We start from the raw sequence: 25,977 nt of genomic DNA, 5'->3' as shown, positions 1-25,977 counted from the left end.
TATATTTGTATCTCGTTGGTGTGCACTTTTCAGTTCTGATTTTGTTTTGTCATGCATACAGTCATATTTGCACCTCATTTGGCTCTACAATGTTAGTTCTTTTTTCAAAGGCTACTTGCTTTTTACTATATTTTCAAATCTCTTTACTTTTACTTGGACTAGACTAGTAAGTTGTTTCTAGAAATTTCTGTTGTTGATTCCAGTTTTTAATTTCTTTCTTGTCTTCATAGTGTCAACAGTAAAGTTCACAAGCCATTTTCAAAATAACCCCCCCCACCCCTTTTAATTGTAAAAAAAAAAAAATTATTTTGCTCAAAACATTTTATTTTCATTTATTTCAGTAACAGTAAAATTTTATTCTCATTTTTATTTATGCTTATTCTTTTTTTTTTACCCTTTGGCTTGTGGTGTACATCAGAAATGAAGACACATGTCATTATTTTGCTTGCAGTCCTGGTCGTTGACACCTGACAGGCCAGTTTTGTAAGTTGTATGGCAACATCCTTATTTTGTCAATTTTGTAATTATTTTATTATTTTTGTAATTATTTATTTTTTATTACACCTTTCTTTTTTTTTTTTGTTACCTTCTATCACTCTCTAGCTCCTCTTTTTTTCCCCCACTTTATTTTCCATGCTCTGCATAGGTTTTGCATTTGCTGCCTTTGACTGCATTGGACTATATCCGTTTTTTTTCTCTCTCTATTTTTCTGCCTTCTTGTGTCCACTTTCTTGTTATTCTGTTCAACACGTATATAATTGGATGACAACAATAAAAGCATTTTTATTTTTCAACAAAAAAATAAAAATACTTTCATTTCAGTGGCTTCCTGCAAAATTAATGAACTTTTACCAATGATGTTCCAAGGCTTATGTTTCTGCCAAAAAATAATTCTTATGGTTGGCTATCTATCCAGGCATCCAATACAGCAAAACGATCAGTAAATTTTCTGTCCCAAATATATTTCTTTAGATTTGGGAATAGAAGAAAGTCACTGGAGGCTAAATCTGAAGAATAAGGTCCACCCTATTCATCAGATTTTGAGGTACCAATTCAAATTACGCATCTGAAATTTCAGCCATTACAAGTTATAAGGATTTATATGCGGGGCATTGTCCTGATGAAAGACTGATGGGAGAGCATTTGTCTTTCTTTTTTTTTATGGCATTGTGATAAAAGTATTATAATGAGAGACCTCTAATTTTGAGCATAATGCCTATTACAAAAGAACTTGAAATTAATTATTTCAATATTAGGGAATACATAAACTTGATCACCCCCTCATACTTAAATGAGAGTATGTTTGGCATGTCCAGAAATCACTCGATAAAGAAATTTCTCACCTACACTATGTTTTAAACATGTTTGTTGGTTCATAGGAAGAATTTTCGCCCAATTCTTTAGCATCTTCACACACACACGCGCGCACGCACACTGCATATATATATAATAATTTTTTTCTGGTTATACTCCGGGACGACCAAACGGTCAGAGGAGTTCACAAGATAGACAGAATACAAGAAACAGCACCGTATTTAGCAGTCACAGACTTGAACTCCGGTCACTCAAGGCAAGCTGTACTTATGCACTCGCCGCCTGATCACTAGGCTACGGCGGCCTTCATATATAGTGTATGTGTGTTTACACTGCATATATATATATATATATATATATATACATACACACACACACAAGGTGTCTCAAAAATATTGGTACAAACGTTTAGGGGAGGTAGGTAACATCTAAAGGAATGTGAATTGCATAGGAACCCATAACCGGAAACGTCACCGTAAGTCGGTACACGGCGCTGTTCATCAGTTCACGAGAGGGAAAATTTCTGGTTTACTCATTTAAGCAGTAGTCGCTGCACGAAGAGCATGCATCAATATACGAACTGTGAGCTGGCAGACATGCACCTAGTGTATGGATTAGCAGAGGGCCCACACGGTCTGCGCCCCCATGTGGCACAACATCGCTTCGCAATAAATGTGTCGGCAGGTATGGTCGGTGACTGCTTAGTCAGCCCATACCTGTTACCATCCCACATGAACTCCGCTAAATATCGGATCTTTTTTGAACAAGTTCTACCAGGGTTACTTGACGATGTTTCAGCAAATGTGAGACGCAACATTTGGTCTCAACATGACGGAGCGCCTGCCCATTACGGAAGGTGTGTTCGTGACCATTTGAACAGGCGTTTTGGGCGTCGATGGATTGTCCGTGGTGGACTCATTACCTGGCCCCCAAGCTCACCTGATTTATCGAGCCTTGATTTCTTTCTGTGGGGCCCCTCAAATCTATCATATATGAATTGCCTGTGGAGACGGAAATGGATCTTGTGGCGAGACTCGTCTGCGCTGCTGCTACTGTCAAAGAAACTCCAGGTGTGTTCGACCGTGTCCGCCAATCCATGCTGCGTCGGTGTCACCCATGCATCGGTTCTCATGGTGGAACCTTCGAGCATCTGTTGTAACATATCATGAAATGCATCCATCTCGTACTCCATTGTTAATATTATGTCAAATAAATGTTTGCCACTAATTACTGTCTTGTGTCATTTCTGCTTCTTGTGCCTCTGCTACTACTTTCTGGTTATGGGTTCCTATGTGATTCACATTCCTTTAGATGTTACCTACCTCCCCTAAACGTTTGTACCAATATTTTTGAGACACCCTTTATATATATATATATATATGCAGTGTAAATAATATATATATATATATATATTTTTTTTTTTTTTTTTTCTTTCCAGGACAGCAGTTTGATAGCTGTTTAATTATTCTGGTGATCATACATCACCTGTTATGGAATCAGGCACTCATTCATTCACCAAATCTAACCTTGGTTGGCATTACTAGGTTACATACATCCAGAAGAAGTCTTTCCACATCTATGCATTCACTGGTCTGAGTGCATACTGTGGAAAAATTCATTATTCACCTTCTTGGATGATTTTATTTGCTAAGTTCCATTGCCAAGACCGTACGCTGTTTTGCATTAAATATTAGCATTAGCAGAGGCATCTGATGCAAGAAAACAAGCTTATACATCATCAGCCAAAAGCAAAAACAACCCTTCCCATTTCATCCACACATTCATTCCAAAAGATTGTCTAGTTCTTCCTTTAATTTATTCAAGCTATCAACTTCCATAATGACAGATGGAAGTTTGTTCCAACATAATTACCCACTGGCTAAAGGCAAATTTCCACAAATCTATTCGACAAAGGTCTTTCCTCAATTTTAGTGTATGCCCCTGTAATCTGAGCAAGAGGAAGAATCCCATCAGTATTGAGCCCACTCAATCCATTCAAGGCCTTATATACCTCAATCAGATCACCTTGTAGTTGCCTAGTCTCCAGGCTCTGCAATTTGTAGAACTTAAGCCTTTTTTCGTAAGAGCACCCCATTGTTCCCCTCGCCAGTCTTGTTGCCCTTTTCTGTACTCTTTCCAGCAACTCTACATCCTTCCTAAAATGAGGCCTCCAGACCTGTATGCAGCACTCAAGATGTGGCCTGACAATTGCCTTATACAAGGGGATAATCACCTCCTTATTCCTGCTAGCAAAATTCTATATATCTTTGACAAGTCCCATGACCTGCTCTGACAGCCTGTCTGCACTGCTCAGAAAACTTAATATCTGACTGCACAATTACCCCCCAAGTCTTTTTCCTTCTCCACTAACCTGAGTGTAACACCACATGGTTGGTACATTTCTCTGGGGTTACTGCCCTATATGCAGTTGTTTGCATTTGTCAATGTTAAACTTCAGTTTCCACTTCATAACCCATCTGCCAAACTCTTCTAGATCCTGTTGCAGTACCATACTGTTATTCTGTACTGAGTGGAGTGTATGGGGTTTGAGACCAGCTGTTGGTAGTTGCGGATTTCCTCTTCAGTATCTTGAGTTAGTCAGTCTCGAGGCTGGGTGCTATTAGCAAGTCAAATCTAAGGATCCTGACTAGAAATGCATTCGAAATAAATAAATAAATTACTGTCATTAACACAGCCCTGCCAACTTTTGTATCATCTGCAAACTTCAACATTAAGCCTGATATACCTTCATCAATATCATTGATGAAGGTATATCAGGGCCCAACAATATCAATGGGCCCAACACCGAACCCCGAGGGACTCCACTAATAACATTAGCCCATAAAGTGCAATGTCCATTGATTACCACTCATTGTCTTCTCCAATTCATCCATTCCTTTATCCATAGCAGCAATTTGCCCTTAATGCCATACTGCTCCAATTTGTACAATAGTCTTCCATGTGCAACAGTATCAAAAGCTCTCCTGAAGTTCAAGTATAAGATATAAAAATTATTTTTTGTATCCAGTTCCTTTGTATCCATTCAAATTGGTCAGACAAGACTTCCCCTTAACAAACTCAGACAAGACTTCCCCTTATTACTGCAGTCATGTCTAGGTGGTCCTTCAGTGCTTCTTTAACTAGTGCCTCCATTAATTTCCGAGAACAGAAGTTAAACTAACAGGTTTGTAATTACTCGTGTCATCATTTGTGAATTTGAGATACATTTGCAGCACATCTCCAGTCCATGGGGACCTCCCCTGAGTTCAGTGATGCTCTCATAATTATGGCTAAGGGTTTGCTTATTTCCTTTGCTGCCTCCTTTAATATAACTAGATAGATCCCATCCACCCGAGATGCCTTTCTTATGTTCAATAATTTCTTCTCCACTTTGCCCTCAGTTATCGCAAAATCATTAAGCTCCCTATTTGAGTTTAATAAGCTTCTGTTCTCCACTTCCCTATAGAATCCTCTATGTGTGAATGTAGTTGCAAAGTACTCATTCAGTTTGTCAGCTATCTGAGAATGATCATCTACAGTCAAACCATCAATCTAAAGTTGGCCGATCTGATTTATCCTCTTCCATCTAGAGTTTATATAAGTAAAGAAGTCTTTATGTTTTTCTTTGCATATTTTGCCAACGATTTCTCATAATCTGTCTTCGCCTGCCTAACTTCCTTTGTGATGTGATTACAAACTAGCTTATATATATCATAGGCTTCTGTGTCGCCTGATAATTTAATCCATCCCATGCATTTTACTTTTCTGCCATGAGTCTCATTTGTTCATCTGACATCCATTTTGGCCAAACCCTGAACAATATTTCTTAGTTGGTATGAAAAGCTTAATAATTTCCAAGATTAATTCCTTGAATGCTTCCCATTTAGAATTTGCTGTTGATAACATCATCAGTTGGTCACACTGTATAGAATTTAAAAACTGTCTGAGACCACTGTAGTCACCTTTATGAAATATGATATTACAAGCTTTAAAGGATTTTATCACTGAAACAAAGTAAATGTTATCTGCTATCTCTCTGAGTTCTTTTTTCATTTCTCATCTGAAATCAAATTCTGCAGCAGGCCATAAGACCATTTCTGTAACAGAAAACAAATTCGTAAATTTGTATTTTCTGTTGTCTGAAAAATTGTGACAGCAGTGAAAAGGGATACCCCATATATGTGATGAAAAAGCTTTTGGATTTATTATGTATTTATCTATTACTAAGATATATGAAAATTTGGAACAAGTGTATGACTTTTCTGCTGCTGAGTGAGTTTGGTGTGTAACTTTCATTGCTGATGAGCTTTATGATATATAAAAGTAATTTATGCAGTAAAATCCCATTATTTTATTTGCCGTAAGATCATTTTAATGAACTCGTTTATTATAATGAAAACTTATAGCTCAAAATATCTTTTGTTATTAATTTCAATGGTAATGATTTAAAAACATCTTTAAAAACAATTCACCTTTCTGTTCTGCATATTTAAATTTCCATGTGGAAGTGACTAAGTTAAAAGAATTAAGGTCATGAACATGAAGACCATTAAAATGTTATCCCTTTGAAGTGCAGTTCATTGAGTGTGTTGAAATTTGCCAACTGGCAACAAATATAGCAAGATAAACACAATGGCAAAAAGAGACCTAATCTTTTCATAAGAATACATTGTTAATATGATGTCATGATATTATGTAATTTGCACATGAAAGAGAAAAGTATGCATTTTAAATATTAGAAGGACTCTTGATGAATGGAGAGCTCATTTCTGATTGGTTAGTAGAGATACATTAGAAAAATCAACCAGGGGTCGACGTTTAGTGTGCATGAATATTCTAATTTATACTTCATTATAGTGAGTGTTTCCATGGTGCATAATGATTATTTTAATTATGATTTTGGCATTATATAATTGTGAATTAGATAATGCCAAAATTAGATTGTTCATTATTACATGTGTGTGTTGTAAGTTCTGTAACTCTGTTTCCAGTACCTATACCTTTTCATGAACATGAACATTTGTCCAAATCAAGCATGTGTTTGGAGCATCCATACCTAATGGAAGTTGACCCAAAGTATTTAGCTAAAAAAGCCTTCTGGAAAGCTAATTAAATGTGCTATATCATTTAAATCACTGATTTTATAAGATAATTTGTTTACATTGCAGAACCTGGAAACAATGGTGTGGTATGATGAAAAGACTAATTTTATGTTTGTATGCTTAACTATGTCTTTAGGTTTGATAGTAGAAAACTGTGATAAGGTAGCAACATGATTCTGCTGAAGTTCTCTAACAAATTGTTCTTATCGAGTGGAGAACGTGAGTGTGTGACATATGTTATTATTTCATTTATAATTGTTGTTGTTGTTGTTATTTGGTTTTTAGGAGCATTAGCAACTAAGGCCATATTGCTCCGGGATATGCGGTGGCCATTCCCTGACCTTTCCGCATCCTCCGTATTTGGTGGTGACGGGCTCGAACCCCGGTCTAATCAAGAAGCGTGTGCTAAGCACTGCTGCTCCTTCCCACCTGGCTACGGAGGCGCCTCTCATTTATAATGGAGGAGGGATAACCGCTCTTGCTGAAAGACAAACAAAGATAATAAAGTTCTTGATTGAGATTGTTCATAGAGGTACAATATTTTTTGGCATTAAGGACTTTGGCATATAGTATAAAGGACAAACTTTTTTTTTTTTTACATTCAAAGGGTGAGAAGCGTAATGCAAAACCTGACTGGAATAAAATGAATTAAACTGACTAAATAATTTGTATAGTCAATTTATTAAGTAAGTTTAATTCATTTTATTGACAGACATGAGAAAGTCATTGGCAAACCATGAGAATAACTTAATTCTTGATTTATTAATATGGAGTTAATATTTCATTTTCAACACAAGATAAGTAAATATCTGAAATCGGAGCCTAAACCCTTAGGGAGTTCCACAGAAGGTGTACTTATTTCAGTCAATTTTTTAATTATACTTCCTATTACCCTTTGAACATAAAAAAGTCTGTCCTTTATATGCAAGTCCTTAATGCCAAAAATGTTTTTGTACTTCTACTGCCAATCAGGATCAAGAACTTTGTTATCTTTATTCGCCTTTCAGCATGAAGGGTTATCCCTCTACATCATGAATGAAATAATAATGTGTCATACATTCACCTGCTGTACTCAAAAATAACAATTTGTTATAAAACTTCAGCAGAATCATGTTGTTACCTTATGATAGTTACTCTTGCTAGTCATATTGCTAGCAAGAAGAATATACAGAAGTCATTTTACTTCTGTAATGGAGTTACAGAAATAAAATTAGGCTTTTCATCACACTCAACCATTTGTTCCATGTTCTGCAATGTAAACAAATTTTCTTATAACATCAATTATTTAATTAATACAGTATATTTAATTATCTGTCAAAAAGGTTGCTCAGTCAAATACACTGGGTCAACTTCTGTAAGGTACAGATGCTCCGATATATTGAACACTTGTGCTTACTTTTGAGGGCGCCTCCGTAGCCAGGTGGGAAGGAGCAGCAGTGCGTAGCACATGCTTCTTGATTAGACCGGGGTTCGAGCCCGTCACCACCAAATACGGAGTATGCGGAAAGGTCAAGGAATGACCACCGCATATCCCGGAGCAATATGGCCTTAGTTGCTAATGCTCCTAAAAACCAAAATAACGAAAATAGCTTACTTTTGTAAAAGCAGCATATGTACCAGAATGGAGTTACAGAAATTACAACACACGTGTAATAATGATTATAAACTTTGCACCATGGAAACACTTGCTATAATGAAGTAAATATCAGAATATTCATTCACATTAAATACCAGCCAGACCCTTGGTCGATTTTTCTAAATATCTAGTATCTCCAGACATTTAAATTCTTTACTAGAAAATCGGAAACAAGCTCACTGTTCATCAAGATTCCTTCCAATATTTAAAATGCTTATCTTCCATGCATACATTGCATAATATGGCAATAGACAATGTATTCTTATAAAAAGATTAGCTCTCTTTTTGCCATTATGTTTATCTTGCTATATTCTTCTTCTTCTTTGGTCCTTAGCTGGCAGCTGGGGGAGGCGGTTGGCCACGCAACCAGTATGCTGCTGTAGGTGCCGCAGGGTTTCGGACTTGCTCTGTGATGTTCTTCCATACCTTACGATCCATGGCTTCAGTCCTGGCCTGGTTAAGGTCGAGACGTCGGCTCTTCAAGTCATCTTCCACTTGCTTGGCCCACGTTTTCCTAGGCGCGGTCCGTTGGATGCTCCATTGGGTGGGTCGTTGTCTCCAAAGGAGTGTGGATGGTATTCTGTTCGTGCCATTTCTACATACGTGGCCAAACCATCTGAGCCTTCGCTTCTGGATTTGGTCGGCAATGGTTGGTTGCTGTTGGCATCTGGCGCGGATGGTATCATTAGTGATGCGGTCGCGAAGAGAGATGCCCAAGATCTGCCGCAGGCATCGCATTTGGAATACCTCAAGTTTGTTCAAATCTAACTTGAGACAAATCCATGTTTCCGATCCGTAAAGAAGAATGGGCAGGATCAAAGTCCGGAAGAGTCGGATTTTAGTCTTTGTGGATATGTTGGTCCTCTTCAACAGACACCATTTGAGCGAGGCGAACGCAGTGGCCGCCTGTCCAATTCTGCTGTGAATTTCCATGGTGGATGCAACTTTCTTCTCCTGGACCAGCGACCCAAGGTATTTAAAGTCCTGCACTTGCTCGATCTGGACGCCTTCGAGATAGATGGTGGCTTGCGACCCATCTGTTGTCAGGGCCTTTGTCTTACCAGCATTGATCTTCAAACCGTATGGCAGGGCAATGCGGGCAATGTCGTAGAGGATTTCCATGGCTTCAGCGTCGTTACCGGCAAGGATAGCACTATCATCAGTAAACATCAGGTCAGTCACATAGTGATCCTTGTCATATTGTATGCCCTGTCTGTTTCTGAATGCTTGCCTCATAATGGCGTCGACCACGACGTTGAAAAGCAACGGGGAGGCTACATCCCCTTGGCGGACTCCAGTTTGGATGGTAAATTCCTCAGATAAATCGTTCTGGATGCGCACCTGGCTGGTTAAACCGTTGTATGCAGTTTGGAGGAGTGTGATGACTTTTCGAGGTACATGTTCAACCTCTAGTAGTTTCCATAAGGCAGGCCGGTGGACACAGTCGAAAGCAGACTTAAAGTCAATGAAAACAATGACGGTTCGCTGTCCACACCGGATCCTCTCCTCCATCAGCTGACGAATGGCAAAGATTTGATCACAGCATCCTCGCCCGGGTCTAAATCCTGGCTGTTCTTCTCGACTGGTTTTCTCGCGATGTTTTTGCAGTCTTGACTGGATAATCTTCATAAAGACCTTTCCAATGATGGAAAGGAGGCTGATGCCACGGTAGTTCTTGCAGTCCCAGTTATCACCTTTCTTGTGGATCGGTACGATAATGGCTTTCCTCCATGTTAACGGAATTTGTTCAGTGCACCAGATGGTTTTGAGGAGTGAGTGTAGTCGGCGAAGCAGTACATCTCCCCCGGCTTTGATCGCTTCTGTGGTGACTTGGTCCACTCCTGGTGCCTTGCCATTCTTCAGGGATTGTATGGCTGCTTTCACTTCTTCTACTGTAGGCTCAACATCGACCATGGAGACCTCAGGGGGGTCGATCGAGAGTGCTGTTGCTGGCAGTCCCTGAGGTGGGTCGTGATTATACAGAGCTTTGAAGAATTCACTCCACCGTTGCAGGCATTCGGATGGTGATCGCACGAAGGTCCCATCAGCATTCTTGATGTTGTCACTAGTCAATTTAGTCTTTCCACTCAGACATCTGAGGGTGCGGTAGAGAGTGCGATACTCGTTTTTGGATGCCGCCACTTCAAGATCGTCTGCCACTTGGTTCCAGTATGCTTCTCTTTCTGCTGATATTCTTTGTCTCGGTTTAGCTGCTGGTACCGTTCAAAGTCGACCAACTTTGCCTGTTTCCGTTTGTCCACGAGGTCGAGGCACTCATCTGATATCCATGGTTGCGTTCGACGTCGGGCAGGTGGACATAGGGGCTTGGCACATTCCAGGATGGCATCAGAGATCTGCTTTTCTTCTTCATTTATATCCTCGGGCACGGCCAGCATCTCGAAGCGGTTGGATAGGGCGATCTGATATGCCTGTTTGTTGGCAGCATTCATTAGCTGCCTCCAGTCCAGCTTGGCTGACCGAGATGATCTTTTTGCATGCCGTAATTTGAGCTGCACCTTAGCCCGGATGAGGTAATGATCAGATCCGCAATCAGGTCCCCTCATGGCACGAACATCCATGAGTGATGAGCGAAATCTGGCATTGATCAAAATGTAGTCCAGGATTGCTGAGTCCTTGCCAGATGGATTTCGCCATGTAAGTTGATGTTTTTGAGGGTGCTGGAAATGGCTGTTTCCAATGATCAGGTTGTTAGATGCGGCAAAGGACAACAAACGTAAGCCGTTGTCATTGATCTTCCCATGGCCAAACTTGCCCATTGTTGTTTCCCAACCAGATCTGTCCACGCCAATATGGGCATTAAAGTCCCCTGCGAAGATGATCACTTCTGTCTGCGGAATTGAATCCAGCGTATGTTGGAGCTGGTTGTAGAAGTCATTCTTGGTCGGGTCCAGGCTAGTCTCAGTTGGCGCATAGGCGGAGATAATATGGGTCTTGATGGTGCCCTTGACAGTAAGGACTGCCAGGCGGTCCGATATTGGTTGGAAAGCGATCACACTACTGGTGGCCTGAGCATCGACCATAAAGCCTACTCCTGCTTCTCGTTTCTCGCCACCAGAGTAGAATAGCATAACCGCTTCGTTAGGTGCTGGTGGTTGGATGATCATCGTTCCAGACCCGGTGAGCCTTAATTCAGATAATGCTGCGATTGATATCTTGCACCTAAGTAGTTCTTGGGCAATGATTTCCTTTTGTCCAACGTGGTGCCCCGTTCGAACATTCCATTCGCCAATGTTAATTGTCCTTTTCGGCGTAGTAAGCTTATTGCTGTGGCCAGTGATCCACTTCACACCAGCACCCTGGGTCCCCAGTGCTGGCGCATCGGCTACCCCGGATGCGGTAACATTGTTATAACAGCTTGTTCTGTGGCCAGTGGTCCACTTCACACCAGTACCCTGGGTCCCCAGTGCTGGCGCATCGGCTACTCCGGATGCGGTAACATTGTTGTAAGAGCTTGTTCCGAATTTCATGCGGTTTCTTGCCTAGTTTCCCCGGTTTCCCGGTTCTGGTCATTTCGGCAGGATGACCACCCTCCTCCTTTCGCAGCCGGGTTTGGGACCGTCCATGGCGGAGTTCTTGCTATATTAAATTCATGTTTTTTTGCCAGTTGGCAAATTTCAACATGCTCAATGAAGTGCACTTCAAAGAGATAGCATTTTATTGGTCTTTAACTTATTAGCCTTTCTTCTTTTAATTTAATTATTTCTACATGAAAATTTAAATATTAGCATTAGCATTAGCATTGGTAGAGGCATATGATGCAAGAAAGCAAGCTTATTCAGCATCAGCCAAAAAAAAAAACAAAAAAAAACACACACCACTCCCATTTCACCCCTCTGTTCGCTTGAAATACCTGTCCGGTTGAGCCTTAAATTTGTTTAGGCTATCAACTTCAACAACAAGTGATGGAAGTCGGTTCCACCAACCAACCACCCGCTGGCCAAAGGCAAATTTCCGCACATCTATCCGACATCCGTCCTTCCTCAATTTGAATTTATGCCCTCTGAGCTGATTATTCTGAGCAAGATGAAGAATCCCATTGGCATTGAGCATGCTCAAACCATTCAAAGCCTTATACACCTCTATCAGATCACCTCGCAGGTGCCTATTCTCGAGACTCTGTAATTTGCAAAACTTAAGCCTTTCTTCGTAAGAGCAACCCTTTGTTCCATTCACTAACTTGTTGCCCTTCTCTGTACCCGTTCCAGCAGCTCTACATCCTTCATGAAATCAGGCCTCCAGACCTGTATACAGTACTCAAGATGTGGCCTAACCATTGCGTTATACAAGGGAATAATCACCTCCTTATCCCTGCTAGAAAAATTCCTGTATATCATTGACAAGACACCATGAGCTACTCTTGCAGCTCGTCTGCACTGCTCAGAGAACTTCATATCTGATTGCACAATTACCCCCAGGTCCTTTTCATTTTCCACCACTGTCAGTGTAGTACCGCAGAGTCAATACGTTGCTCTGGGGTTACTGTTTCCCATATGTAGTACTTTACATTTGTCAATGTTAAACTTCATTTGCCACCTCTCAGCCTATCTGTTCAACCTTTCCAGATCCTGTTGCAGCAGCATAGCGTCAGTGGTGTCCTTAACAACCCTGCCAACCTTTGTATCATCTGCAAACTTGGACATTAAACTTGATATCCCATCATCAATATCATTCATAAACATCGAAAACAACAACGGACCCAACACTGAACCCTGAGGAACTCCACTAATAACATTAGTCCACGTTGAGCAGTGTCCATTGATTACCACTCTCTGTCTTCTGCCACTCAACCATCCCCTTATCCATAGCAGCAATTTGCCTCCAATGCCACACTGCTCCAATTTGTGCAGCAGTCTTCCATGTGCAACAGTATCAAAAGCCTTTCTAAGATCCAAATATATAATATCAAAGTTATTCCCTGCATCCAGTTCTTTTGTGACTACATCATAGTATCCAATCATATTGGTCAGGCAAGACATGCCCTTAACAAAACCATGCTGCGTCTGAGCTATAACTTATTTCTTGTCTAGATGATCCTGCAGTGCTTCTTTAACCAGTGCCTCCATTAATTTACCTGGAACAGAAGTTAAACTAACAGGTCTATAATTACTTGTGTCAGCCTTTGATCCTCCTTTGTGTATTGGGGTTACATTTGCACATCTCCAGTCTATGGGTACCTCCCCTGAGTCCAAAGAAGCTCTCATAATTATGGCTAGGGGTTTGCTTACTTCCTTTGCTGCCTCCTTTAATATAACTGGATAGATCCCATCCACCCCAGGTGCGTTTTTTATGTTTATCCTCAACAATCTCTCTTCCACATTCCTCTCATTTATTACAAAATCATCCAGCTCACTGCCAATGTTTACTTTACCTACATCATTCTCCTTCCTGAATAACTCCTCATGCATGAATGTAGATGCAAAATACTCGTTTAGATTGTTAGCCACCTCAGCAGGATTTTCAACTGTTGAACCATCAATATCCAGTGGACCAATCTGATTCATCCCTTTCCTTCTTGAGTTTACATAAGTAAAGAACTCTTTGCTGTTTTTCTTTGCATCCCTTGCAAAAGATTTCTCGTAATCTGCCTTCGCCTGCCTAAACTCCTTTGTGACTTGGTTACCAACCAACTTATATCTATCATAGGCTTTCATGTCGCCCATTAATTTGTATGTATCCCATGCATTTTTCTTCTCTGCCACATGTCTCATTAGTTCATCTGACAACCATTTAGGCCTAAACCTTGAACAATATTTCTTAGTTGGTATGTAAAGCCTGGTAGCCTCCAAGATTAGTTCCTTGAATGCTTCCCATTTTGAGTTTGCTGTTGGTAACATCATCAGTTGGTCCCACTGTATAGAATTTAAATACTGTCTCAGACCATCATAGGCGCCTTTACGAAAACAAAAACCCTTCCCTTTACCTCTGATGGTAGTTACCTCCTTGAGTAAATCCCACTTCAACACACTGTGATCACTGCCACCTAGTGGTTCATTTATATGCAGATTCTTAATGCATGAAGAATCACTACTGATAATCAGATCAAGAGTATTGCTCCCTCTTGTTGCCTGATGAACATGCTGATGTAGAAAACAATCATCCAATAAATCCACAAAAGCCTTGCTAGTGTGCGAGTGACCAACTCACAAATTCTAGTCAATGTCTGGGAAATTAAAATCCCCCATTATAAGGCTCTCTGATTTACTGGCCCACTCTATTTCCCTGTACAATATCTTATTATACTCATCAGAGTCATTAGGCCTATAGCACACTCCTAATCTCAATTTTGATTTCCCTATGCTTATGTCACACCAAACAGACTTGACACTCCCTGTCCATCGATGTCGACTGGCTTCACTTCCTTGGACTTTATGTGTTTCTTAACTAATAGCATAACCCCTCCTCCCCTCCTGTCCTGTCTATCCTTTCTATACACATTGTATTCCCCAAATTTCAGTTCCGCATTCCTTATATCTGTGTGATACCACGTCTCTGATATCCCAACAATATCTGCCTTTGATGTTTTGAGCAATACCTCAAATTCATCAAATTTATTTACCAAACTCCTAGCATTGGTGTATACGCAGGTATACCTGCACCTGTTTCTATTCTTGGCTACCCTAACACAACCCATGTGTTTACTTGTACCACAATGACTCCCAGCAGTCTCTGAAATATCCTGCATCTTGTTTTTCAGGCTTCTGCTCATTTCAATAGAAGCAGTGCAAGAATCACTTCCACCTCTGCCAGTGGCTACTGTTAATCTATTAGTCCTTGTATCTCCCCCATCTAGATGTTTTCCGACCCACCTAACTCTGCCTCGACAGCATCAGCAAAAATTCTTGCACCCTTTCTATTTAAGTGTATTCCATCCCTGTAGAAGCAATCTCTCCTGTTAACAAGTACAGCCCAGGCTGAAAAAAATTCTACCCCTTGAGCCTTGCACAATCCCTCCATATGTTGAATAGAGAGGCGAGTTGTGTTTAAAGATGATTTTAAATCACTTCTATTGCACCTTTCGTTATAATTAAAATATTTCCAGGTTTGAGATGCCAATAGAAATTAAATGCTGAGGTTCTATTACTTTGTGCTTTGTAAGTTTGATTGTGACAAAAAACCCTAAACAATAAATTATTTTGAAAGTTCACCATGTATAGAATTTATTTTTCAATGAAAGAAAACTTTAGGAAGGATGTAGATCTGCTGGAATGGGTGCAGAGAAGGGTAACCAGATTGGTGAAGGGAACAAAAGGGTGCTCTTATCTAGAAAGGCTTCAGTTCTACAAATTGCAGCTTTTGGAGACTAGGCACCTGTGGGATGATCTGATTGAGGTCTTTAAGGCTTTGAATGGATTAAGCTGAATGTGAATGGCATTCATCCTCTTGTTGAGGCTACACACATGAAGGGGGGGGGCAGCATAAATTTAAGTTCAGGAAGGATGGTTCCAGGATAGATGTGCAGAAGTTTGCCTTCAGCCAATAGGTTGTTGAAGGCTTCCACCTGTTGTTGTTGTGGAAATAGATGGTTTGAATAAATTCAAGAAAGAACTACACAAATTCTTGGTGGTTATGGATGGAAGAAGTGTATAGTACTTTTTTTTTTTTTTGCAGATGATATATAAGCTTTCTTTCTTGCATTGTTTGCCACCACTATTACTTGACATAAAAATCATGAATAGTTGATGCATGAACAAATAAAAATGGTAATTTGGTTTTATTATGTGACCATAACTGAATACCTAGAACATGGAATTAAAAATGGAATTCATGAAAAGTGTGGCAAGAAAATTTGGTATTACTCTCTCTTATTTTTCACATTCCTGAATGATCATACTTAAATTGAATTTAAGTAAATTTATTTTCTCCTCCTGTAGTGAAAAAAGGATGCCACATTTAGAACCAGTCTGCTACAGCATTACCATCCCTTGTGGGGGGGGGGGGGGGATGGAGAGAAATAGTAGTACTTGCATTTACTTGTTACCCTGTTAACATAAGAGAAGCATAATTTCCTGAATTTGTTAACTTGCATCTACTGTCTTTTTTTTTTGGCCTGAAGATTGGAAGAATTACTTTACTTCCAAAGAATTACTTCCAGTCAATCTATTAAGCAATCTAAGTATCTATCACAATCGCATCTAGCATAATTTAGTATATTTTATGACCGAAGAATTTTTTCTTTGTGTTTGTGAACAGTGGCCAATGATCTCAAGGTAAAAGTAAAAAAGTAAAGTGCAGCCATTATCAACCCACTGCAGGGTGGAAGCCTCCTCAACAATTCATGCTGAGGGAAATGGACCATAATCTGCCACGCTGGTCTAGTGCGGGTTGGCAGATCGACCGTATTCAGCAGTCAGGGGCTTGAACCCCGGTCTACTCAAAGAGCGTGTGCTACTGCACTCCCGCTCTTGCCCACTCGGCTACAGATATCACCTGGAAATTTTACATCAGGGAAGAAAGGATATGATAACATCAATTCCTGGAATTGGTGTTATTGTATCCTTTAATGTTGAGATCTATAATCTGATATATGAAGGTATGAGTATATTGAATATTGAACATTAATTATGCAAATTGAACAATTCCCACACAACATGAACAGGAGGACAGCACTGATGCTATTGTATCTAGGTTGAGATTGCAACCTATTAATATTGTAAATAACATCATGTAAATTTATTTATTATTCTGTTATTTATGTTCCACTTTTGAAACCACCATTGAGCAGTTGAAATGTATGGATTTAAATCCATTTATAAGATAGTGAAGTGTTTCCATTTATTAATAATTTGTGCTCTTAGAATGAGGCTAAATCACACATTGTATTATTATTAATTCAACTTTTTATTCTATAGACCTTGGAATGCAGCTAAATTTGGGAATCTTTGAATATAATGGGCGCAGTGGCTATCTTCTCAAGCCAGATTTTATGAGAAGACAAGATCGCAAATTTGATCCCTTTACAGAATCTACTGTGGATGGTATAATAGCTGGGACTGTTACAGTCAAGGTAAAAATTTAATGAAATTGTGTAGTTAATGTTATCTTTTATCCACAGTGCCCATACTTTAGTAACCTGAGGATCATATTTTTCATTTAAAACTTTTACTGTAGCCCCCAAATTAATTTTGTTATATCTGAGAGGGGCAGGTACCGTACATAGTGTTCTTTTTTTAAATGATTGACTAATTTTACAGCTTAAAGCTTGAAGTACTGTTGATTACCCATTCAATTTTTAGCAAAGCTTATTATCTTAGTACTCACCTCTGAGATCCGTATTGGTTAAAATTAAAAATTACACGAAAGGAAGGTAAAAAGGGAATAAAGCTGGAAGTTCCATTAGCATTCATTAGTAGAGGCATATGATGCAAAAAAGCAAGCTTATGCAGCATCAGCCAAAAAAAAAAAAAAAAAAAAAAAAAAACTTCCACTTTCACCCCTCCGTTCATTCGAAATACCTGTCCAGCTGAGCCTTAAATTTATTTAGGCTATCAACTTCTACAACAAGGAATGGAAGTCTGTTCCACCAACCAACCACCCGCTGGCTAAAGGCAAATTTCCGCACATCTATCCTAAATCTGTCTTTCCTCAATTTGAATTTATGCCCTCTCAGGTGATTATTATGAGTAAGAGGCAGAATCCCATCAGCATTGAGCATGCTCAAACCATTCAAGGCTTTATACACCTCTATGAGCCTAGTCTCCAGACACTGTAATTTGCAAAACTTAAGCCCTTTCTTCATAAGAGCAACCCTTTGTTCCATTCACTAATCTTGTCCTTCTCTGTACTCGTTCCAGCAGCTCTACATCCTTCTTGAAATGAGGCCTCCAGACCTGTATATAGTACTCAAGGTGTGGGCTGACCATTGCCTTATACAAGGGAGTAATCACCTCCTTATCCCTGCTAGAAAAATGCCTGTATATATCATTGATAAGACACCATGAGCTACTCTTGCCACCTGTCTGCACTGCTCAGAGAACTTCATATCTGCCTGCACAATTACCCCCAGGTCCTTTTCATTCTCTACCACTGCCAGTGTAGTACCACAGAGTTGATACGTTGCTCTGGGGTTGCTGTTTCCCATATGTAGTACTTTACATTTGTCAATGTTAAACTTCATTTGCCACCTGCTCAACCTTTCCAGATTCTCTTGCAGCAGCATAGCATCAGTAGTGTCCTTAAGAACCCTGCCAACCTTTGTATCATCTGCAAACTTGGACATTAAACTTGATATACCATCATCAATATTATTTATAAATACAGAAAACAATAATGGACCCAACACTGAACCCTGAGGGACTCCACTAATAACATTAGTCCACGATGAGCAGTGTCCATTGATTACCACTCTCTGTCTTCTCCCCCTCAACCACCCTTTTATCAATAGCAGCAATTTGCCTCCAATGCCACTGCTCCAATTTGTGCAGCAGTCTTCCATGTGCAACAGTATCAAAAGCCTTTCTAAGATCCACGTATATCATATCAAAGTTATTCCCTACATCCTGTTCTTTTGTGACTTCATCATAGTATCCAATCAAATTGGTTAGGCACGACTTCTTCCCTTTAACAAAACCATGCTGTGTCTGAGCTATAACTGAAGTCTTGTCTAGATGATCCTGCAGTGCTTCTTTAACCAGTGCCTCCATTAATTTCCCTGGAACAGAAGTTAAACTCACAGATCTATAATTACTTGTGTCAGCCTTAGCATTAGCATTAGTAGAGGCATTTGATGCAAGAAAGCAAGCTTATGCAGGGCGCCTCCGTAGCCAGGTGGGAAGGAGCAGCAGTGCGTAGCACACGCTTTTGATTAGACCGGGGTTCGAGCCCGTCACCATCAAATACGGAGGATGCGGAAAGGTCAAGGAATGACCACTGCATTCCCGGAGCAATATGGCCTTAGTTGCTAATGCTCCTAAAAACCAAGTAACAAATAACAAACAAGCAAGCTTATGCAGCATCAGCCAAAAAAAAAAAACCCACTTCCACTTCACCCCTCTGTTCGTTCAAAATACCTGTCCAGCTGAGCCTCAAACTTATTTAGGCTATCAACCTCCACGACAAGGGATGGAAGTCTGTTCCACCAACCAACCACCCGCTGGCTAAAGGGAAATTTCCGCACGTCTATCCTACATCTGTCTTTCCTCAATTTGAATTTATGCCCTCTCAGGTGATTTTTCTGAGCTAGAGGAAGAATCCCATCAGCATTGAGCATGCTTAAACCCTTCAAGGCTTTATACACCTCTATCAGATCACCTCGCTGGTGCCTAGTCTCCAGACCCTGTAATTTGTAAAACTTAAGCCTTTCTTCGTAAGAGCACCCCTTTGTTCCATTCACTAATCTTGTTGCCCTTCTCTGTACTCGTTCCAGCAGCTCTACATCCTTCTTGAAATGAGGCGTCCAGACCTGTATACAGTACTCTAGGTGTGGCCTGACCATTGCCTTATACAAGGGAATAATTACCTCCTTATCCCTGCTGGAAAAATTCCTGTATATCATTGACAATACTCCATGAGCTACTCTTGCAGCCCGTCTGCACTGCTCAGAGAACTTCATATCTGCCTGCACAACCACCCCCAAGTCCCTTTAATTCTCTACCACTGTCAGTGCAGTACCACAGAGTTGATATGTTGCTCTGGGGTTGCTGTTTCCCATGTAGTACTTTACATTTGTCAATGTTAAACTTAATTTGCCACCTCTCAGCCCATCTGCTCAACCTTTCCAGATCCTGTTGCAGCAGCATAGTGTCAGTAGTGTCCTTGACAACCCTGCCAACCTTTGTATCGTCTGCAAACTTGGACATTATGCTTGATATACCATCATCAATATCATTTATAAATACAGAAAACAATAATGGACCCAACACTGAGCCCTGAGGGACTCCACTAATAACATTAGTCCACGATGAGCAGTGTCCATTGATTACCTCTCTCTGTCTTCTCCCCCTCAACCACCCCTTTATCCATAGCAGCAATTTGCCTCCAATGTCACACTGCTCCAATTTATGTAGCAGTCTTCCATGTGCAACAGTATCAAAAGCCTTTCCAAGATCCAAGTATATAATATCAAAGCTATTCCCTGCATCCAGTTCTTTTGTGACTGCATCATAGTATCCAATCAAATTGGTCAGGCAAGACTTCCCCTTAACAAAACCATGCTGTGTCCGAGCTATAACTGAAGTCTTGTCTAAATGATCCTGCAGTGCTTCTTTAACCAGTGCCTCCATTAATTTTCCTGGAACAGAAGTTAAGCTCACAGGTCTATATGGGTATGGGTACCTCCCCAGAGTCCAATTACATTAATTGATTAAATTAAAAATTTAAAAACATATCCCTAGGAAAAGGGAGTGTACCATCTTGTTCCTGGTTGTCATTTATAAAAAATTGTATAAAAGAAATTTGTGTGTTGAAAAGCCAAGGGCTGGACGTGAAGCTTTCAATGTTGTCATCATCAGTTGGTGAATGACGTAATCAATTAATATAATAATTGATTAATGACATAATCAATTAATGTAATGGAACTTTCACCTTTATTCCCATTTTCCTTCCTTTCATGTAATTTTTAATTTTAACCAATGCGGATCTCAGAGGTGAGTACTAAGATAATAAGCTTTGCTAAAAATTTAATTATTTTTCAAAATTAATTTGAATTTTACAGTGAGACCATATTATACTTTTTATTTTATTAATGCTTATTTTAAACAATATCTTTATAAAATCATGCCTTTGGAAAAATAATCCAGACTATAATAGTTTACCTATAATACCTGTGATACTAGGAAGCTGTCCAACAGCTTCCTGGTATCACTATTAAGTATAGTACTTGAAATTATGTACAGATTTTATGATATTAAGCATAAAATTGTCCAAAGAGTTATTTAACAAATAACACTCCTAAGAAGCACAAGTGCTTGCATGCAGCTGTGAATGCTGATCCACACTTAGTATGTAAACATAGTGACTAACATTGGACTGAGAAAATGTTTTTAATGTAGCTGCAAAAGCGTATATGTATCACATGAATGCTAATAGGTACATGTAGTGTAAACAAGCGCAGTGGAATGCATGAACATAAGTGTTTATTGCAGTATTCGACTTTTTAGCATAAGTTATTTATTACACCTAATATTTTAATTTTTGAGTTACAAAAAAATAAGATATTAGTTGTAAAAAATACTTTACATCAGTTTTTTGCCCCCCTGAAGTATTTGCGCAGTACGTGGTAGTGTAATATGAGGTACTATTGTATATTGTTGATTTAATTAATATACAATATTTATGTTTTAGAATTAATTTAACCTGGGTAAAGGCCCTACTGTGACCTTTACATAGGACCTGATTCAGCCCCCCCTCCCCCCAGTAAATCCAGTGTGTTTAACTTGGATGTTATTATTAGTATTAGTAATGGCCACATGGTGCAAGAAAGCCTATGGCTTATGCTGCACCAGCCAAAAAAAAACGAATAGAACAATGATAAAAAAAAAAATATATATATATATATATATAAATAATAATAATTAATAAAAGAAAAGGAAATTAAACCTATCATCCTATGCGCTTCCCTGACCCGAAGGTACTATCCAGATGACCTTTGAATTTCCCCAAACTGTCAGCCTCTACCACCCATGTAGGCAACTTATTCCAATAATTTATAACTCGCTGGCTAAAATAAAACTTCCTGCAGTCCAATCTAAACATTTCCCCCCATAACTTGAATTTATGTCCCCTAGTTCTAGCATCATTTATAGTATTGAAAATTTTGTCCTCGTTCATTTTACCGATGCCTCTCAGAGCCTTAAACACCTCAATGAAATCTCCTCTAAGGTGTCTAGTTTGCAAACTCTGCAACCCACATATTCGAAGTCTTTCTTTATAAGGACGCCCGTTTGCCGATCTCACCAGGCGAGTTACCCATCTTTGCACCCGTTCAAGAAGCTCGATGTCTTTCTTTAGGTGCGGTTTTCCAAGTGTGGTCTAACAAAAGCCTTATATAATGGTATTATCACGTCCCTATCTCTACTTGCAAAAGTTCGATAGATCATCGATAGGACACTATGGGCCTTCCTTGCAACCTGTTTACAAGGCTTAGAGAATTTCATGTCTGACTATATCATAACACCCAAGTCCCTTTCCTCCAGTACTGGGTTTAGTTGAACTCCACCAAGTGAATAAGTTATTTTGGGATTACTGTTTCCCAGGTGTAATACCTTACACTTTGTTGGATTAAAGTATAGCTGCCATTTTTCTGACCATTCCTGAAGTCTATCTAGGTCTCTCTGAAGAAGCTCAGCTTGACGGTGATCATTAACTACTCTACCGATTTTAACATCACTTGCAAATTTAGACATCACGCCCTCTATCCTTCATCGATGTTGTTTATGAAAATTAAAAACAACAGTGGTCCTAATACTGATCCGTGGGGTTCCCCACTTCTTACAAAAACCCAATCTGAGGAATAGCCATTTATCACAACCCTCTGCCTCCTGCCCTGAAGCCATCCTGCTATCCATGTAAGGATTTTCCCAGTGATTCCAACCTGTTCCAGCTTATAAAACAACCACTCATGTGGGTTTGTTATGTTTGTTATTTTGATTTTAGGAGCATTAGCAACTAAGGCCATATTGCTCTGTGAATATGCAGTGGTCAATCCCTGACCTTTCCGCATCCTCCATATTTGGTGGTGATGACGGGCTCAAACCCCGGTCTAATCAAGAAGCGTATGCTATCACTGCTGCTCCTTCCCACCTGGCCACAGAGGCGCCGCTCATGTGGGACTAAGTCAAAAGCTTTGCTGAAATCTAAATAAACAATGTCGAAATTATTCCCTAAATCCAGCTCGTGAGTGACCCTTTTAAAATAGTGAACCAGATTTGTTAAACATGATTTTCCCTTTACAAAACCATGCTGAGTATTCTTGAGAATTTCAATTCGATCCAAATGATCCTGAATTCCACCCTTGATCATTGCCTCCATGATTTTCCCTACCACTGAAGTCAGACTGACAGGTCGATAATTTCCCACTTCCCTTTTAGAGCCACCCTTATGTATGTGAGATACATTGGGACTTTTCCAATCCAGGGGAATCTCCCCAGAGTCTAGTGATGCTCGCATGATTACCCTCAATGGTTCAATGCACTCACTTGCCGCCTCCCTTAAGATTATAGGGTATATTCCATCAACTCCAGGAGCCTTACGGGCCTGTAGGCTCGAAAGTTTTTTCATTAAATAATCTTGCGAAATTTCAATATCATTAAATACATATTTTTCAACTTCACTCCCACAATTTCCCATTTCCCACAAAAAGTTTTTCATTTGTAAATATCGATGCAAAATAACTGTTGAGTTCATCTGCAACGGCAGCTGGTGTATTTAATACTATCCCCTTTGCCTTACGTAAAGGTCTGATCTGGTTTGTCCAACTCTTCTTGACATTTATATATGCGAAGAATTCCTTTTCTCCCCTCTTTGCTCTGTTTGCTAGTGATTTCTCATAAACTGCCTTTGCCTGTCGAACCTTTTCTGTGGCTCTATTACAGATCATCTTGTAGCTGTTTGCATGTATAGGCTTCAGTACCTTTTATTGCTCTGTAACCTTTCCATGCCACCTTTTTCTGCTCGAGTAATGTGGCAACTTCGCTCTTCATCCAACTTGGAACCCTCCTCGTGGAGTATTTTTTTAATGGTAAATACGCATTGAAGGCATCTGTGATTAATGTTTTAAAAGCATACCACAGTTCAAATGTATTCATTCTCTGTACGATATCTACCCAGTTAATAGAGGCCATGTAGTACCTTAAGGCATCGTAATTTCCTTTTCTGAAATTAAAACCCATTCCTTTGCCTTTTTAATTCTGCTACCTCTCTCATCATCATCCACCATAGAACTCTGTGATCACTTCCTGCTTCTGGTTCCTCTACTGTCAGCCCTGTTATGTCATCTGATTCATGGGTGATGATGAAGTCTAGGATATTCTTTTCTCTAGTACTTTCCCTGACATGTTGATACAAATAACAGTCATCTAGTTGACTTAAAAATTTTGTTCCCCATGCCGAGTTTCCTTCCCATTTACTCCAATCAATTAGAGGCAAATTGAAATCACCCATAATAAGACATTGATGCTTTCTTGCCCATTCAATTTGCATGTAGAGGCCTTCGTCATAATCTTCACAATCACCTGGTCTGTAGATTACTCCTACTCACATTATCCCTTTGTTTACAACTATCTCACACCATACAGATGCTAGTATAGAATCTGTATGGTGCATCTCACACCATACAGATTCTATACTAGCACGTGAAACATCTGAATCCGGGAACGCTATCATTGCACTCAGGCTGCTTCTGATAAGAAGCATTACCCCACCACCCCTTCTATATACCCTATCCTTCCTAAATACATTATACAGGCTGTACTGAAACTCATCATCCCCAATTTCCGGGTTAAAACAAGTAACGCGGACATAATAGGGCTTACCGAGACGTGGCACCATGTGTCCGTAAGTCCTATTATGTCTGCATTACTTGTTTAACCAGCAGTTCGAATTCGCTCATTTTATTGACGACACTTGTAACATTATAATATAAACAATTAAGACTTACTGTTCTTGTATATTTAACTACCTTAACACAACCCTTGAAGTTTTTTAGGCTCTCTTCCCTGGCATTAGCTACCCGCTCACTTGAAACATTTCTGCCCCCAGAACATCTAGATAATATGTCCAGTTGGGGTAAGAGATAAGAACTCTTGAGGTATGTGCAAGAGTTACTTTGACCAATATTATCAGATAAACACGTGTCAGTATTACCCATATCCCCCCTAACTAGCAGTTTCCCTGAACCTTTAAGGTATTCTCTTTAATACTGGCAAAAACTTTTGCATCACCTTTGTTTAAGTGTATCCCATCTCTACAAAACAAATTCCTTCTACAAGTGTGGGCCACGCTGATAGAAATTTCCCTCCAAAGCCTTTCAGAGTCCTTCAAGTCTTGAGTTAATCCACAAGGCTTTTAACATATAATCCCTCCTATCGTGTCTGGGCAGAATTGCAGACACATAGACATTGTGGCCTAGCTCGTGGCATTTTCTCAGCATGGTCCTGTATTTTTCCAACAAATCGTCAGATCATGTACGTTTAATGTCATTTGTCCCCACATGAATAATAATATTCTCTTTACCCCCTTTAAAATCTGACAATCTGTTGGTGACATCATTAATAGTTGCTCCCGGCAGACATACACTGGTTCTACTCCACCTATCCGTATTACAAAAAATATTCCCCGTTTCCTTGACAATGGAGTCTCCTAATAAAACAATGTCCTTTTTAACCACAGTAGTTTGCACTTGGTTTTTCTGTTTTGAGGCCCTAATTGGGTGTGCAACACTTTGTAGATTTCTGGAGTCTTGAGTCCCTGACGAGCTCCCAGATGCATTATTCTCGAGGGCAAGCACCCGTTTTTTCAGGGACTCAAATTGTTCTATCAGTGCACCAAATTGTAATTTAAGATTGGTGCACTCCTTACATCGATCACAAAGAAAAGAATCCCCAGGTGAGCTATGATTAGTCACCAGGTCAACCTTGGAAAACATTCCACAAGTTCTGCAATGGATTAAATCATGACTCACCCGTAAATCGCCATCGGCTATTTCCGTGTGAGTCACGATACCCTGTGATGTGTTTAAGGCAGATCTCGTAACTACCATTATAAAATTAGCCAAATATCAATGAAAATTAACTTTAAAAAATTATATCTATAAGATTATTAAAATCAAACTGTTACAGGAAAATCTATAACAAAATAATCCAACAATATCTAAATAAATCAAATATTTAAAAGCACTAATCAACAGTAATCCAATCCACTTAACTGAGGAGTCCTGACGAAGCGCGTCCGCTCACCTCGACTGCCAACTAA

General features: G+C 39.7%; 1 protein-coding gene across 3 annotated transcripts in view; it reads left to right on the top strand.

The window, feature by feature from the left end:
• Positions 1-25,977, top strand: part of LOC150088410 (1-phosphatidylinositol 4,5-bisphosphate phosphodiesterase classes I and II-like) — a 1,046,313-nt gene that overhangs the window by 583,863 nt on the left and 436,473 nt on the right. For all 3 annotated transcript variants that reach the window (XM_090369498.1, XM_090369497.1, XM_090369499.1), the window contains exon 19: positions 16,923-17,077. In XM_090369498.1, the coding sequence (XP_090225624.1) occupies positions 16,923-17,077 (155 nt within the window). The remainder of the gene's footprint in view (positions 1-16,922; positions 17,078-25,977) is intronic.

Source organism: Mastigoproctus giganteus, chromosome 3, assembly GCF_048544385.1.
Source record: "Mastigoproctus giganteus isolate SK-2022 chromosome 3, ASM4854438v1, whole genome shotgun sequence".
Taxonomy (NCBI): Eukaryota; Metazoa; Arthropoda; class Arachnida; order Uropygi; family Thelyphonidae; genus Mastigoproctus; species Mastigoproctus giganteus.
The sequence above is the reverse complement of the archived record's forward strand: the minus strand, read 5'-3'. Positions and strand labels throughout refer to the sequence as shown.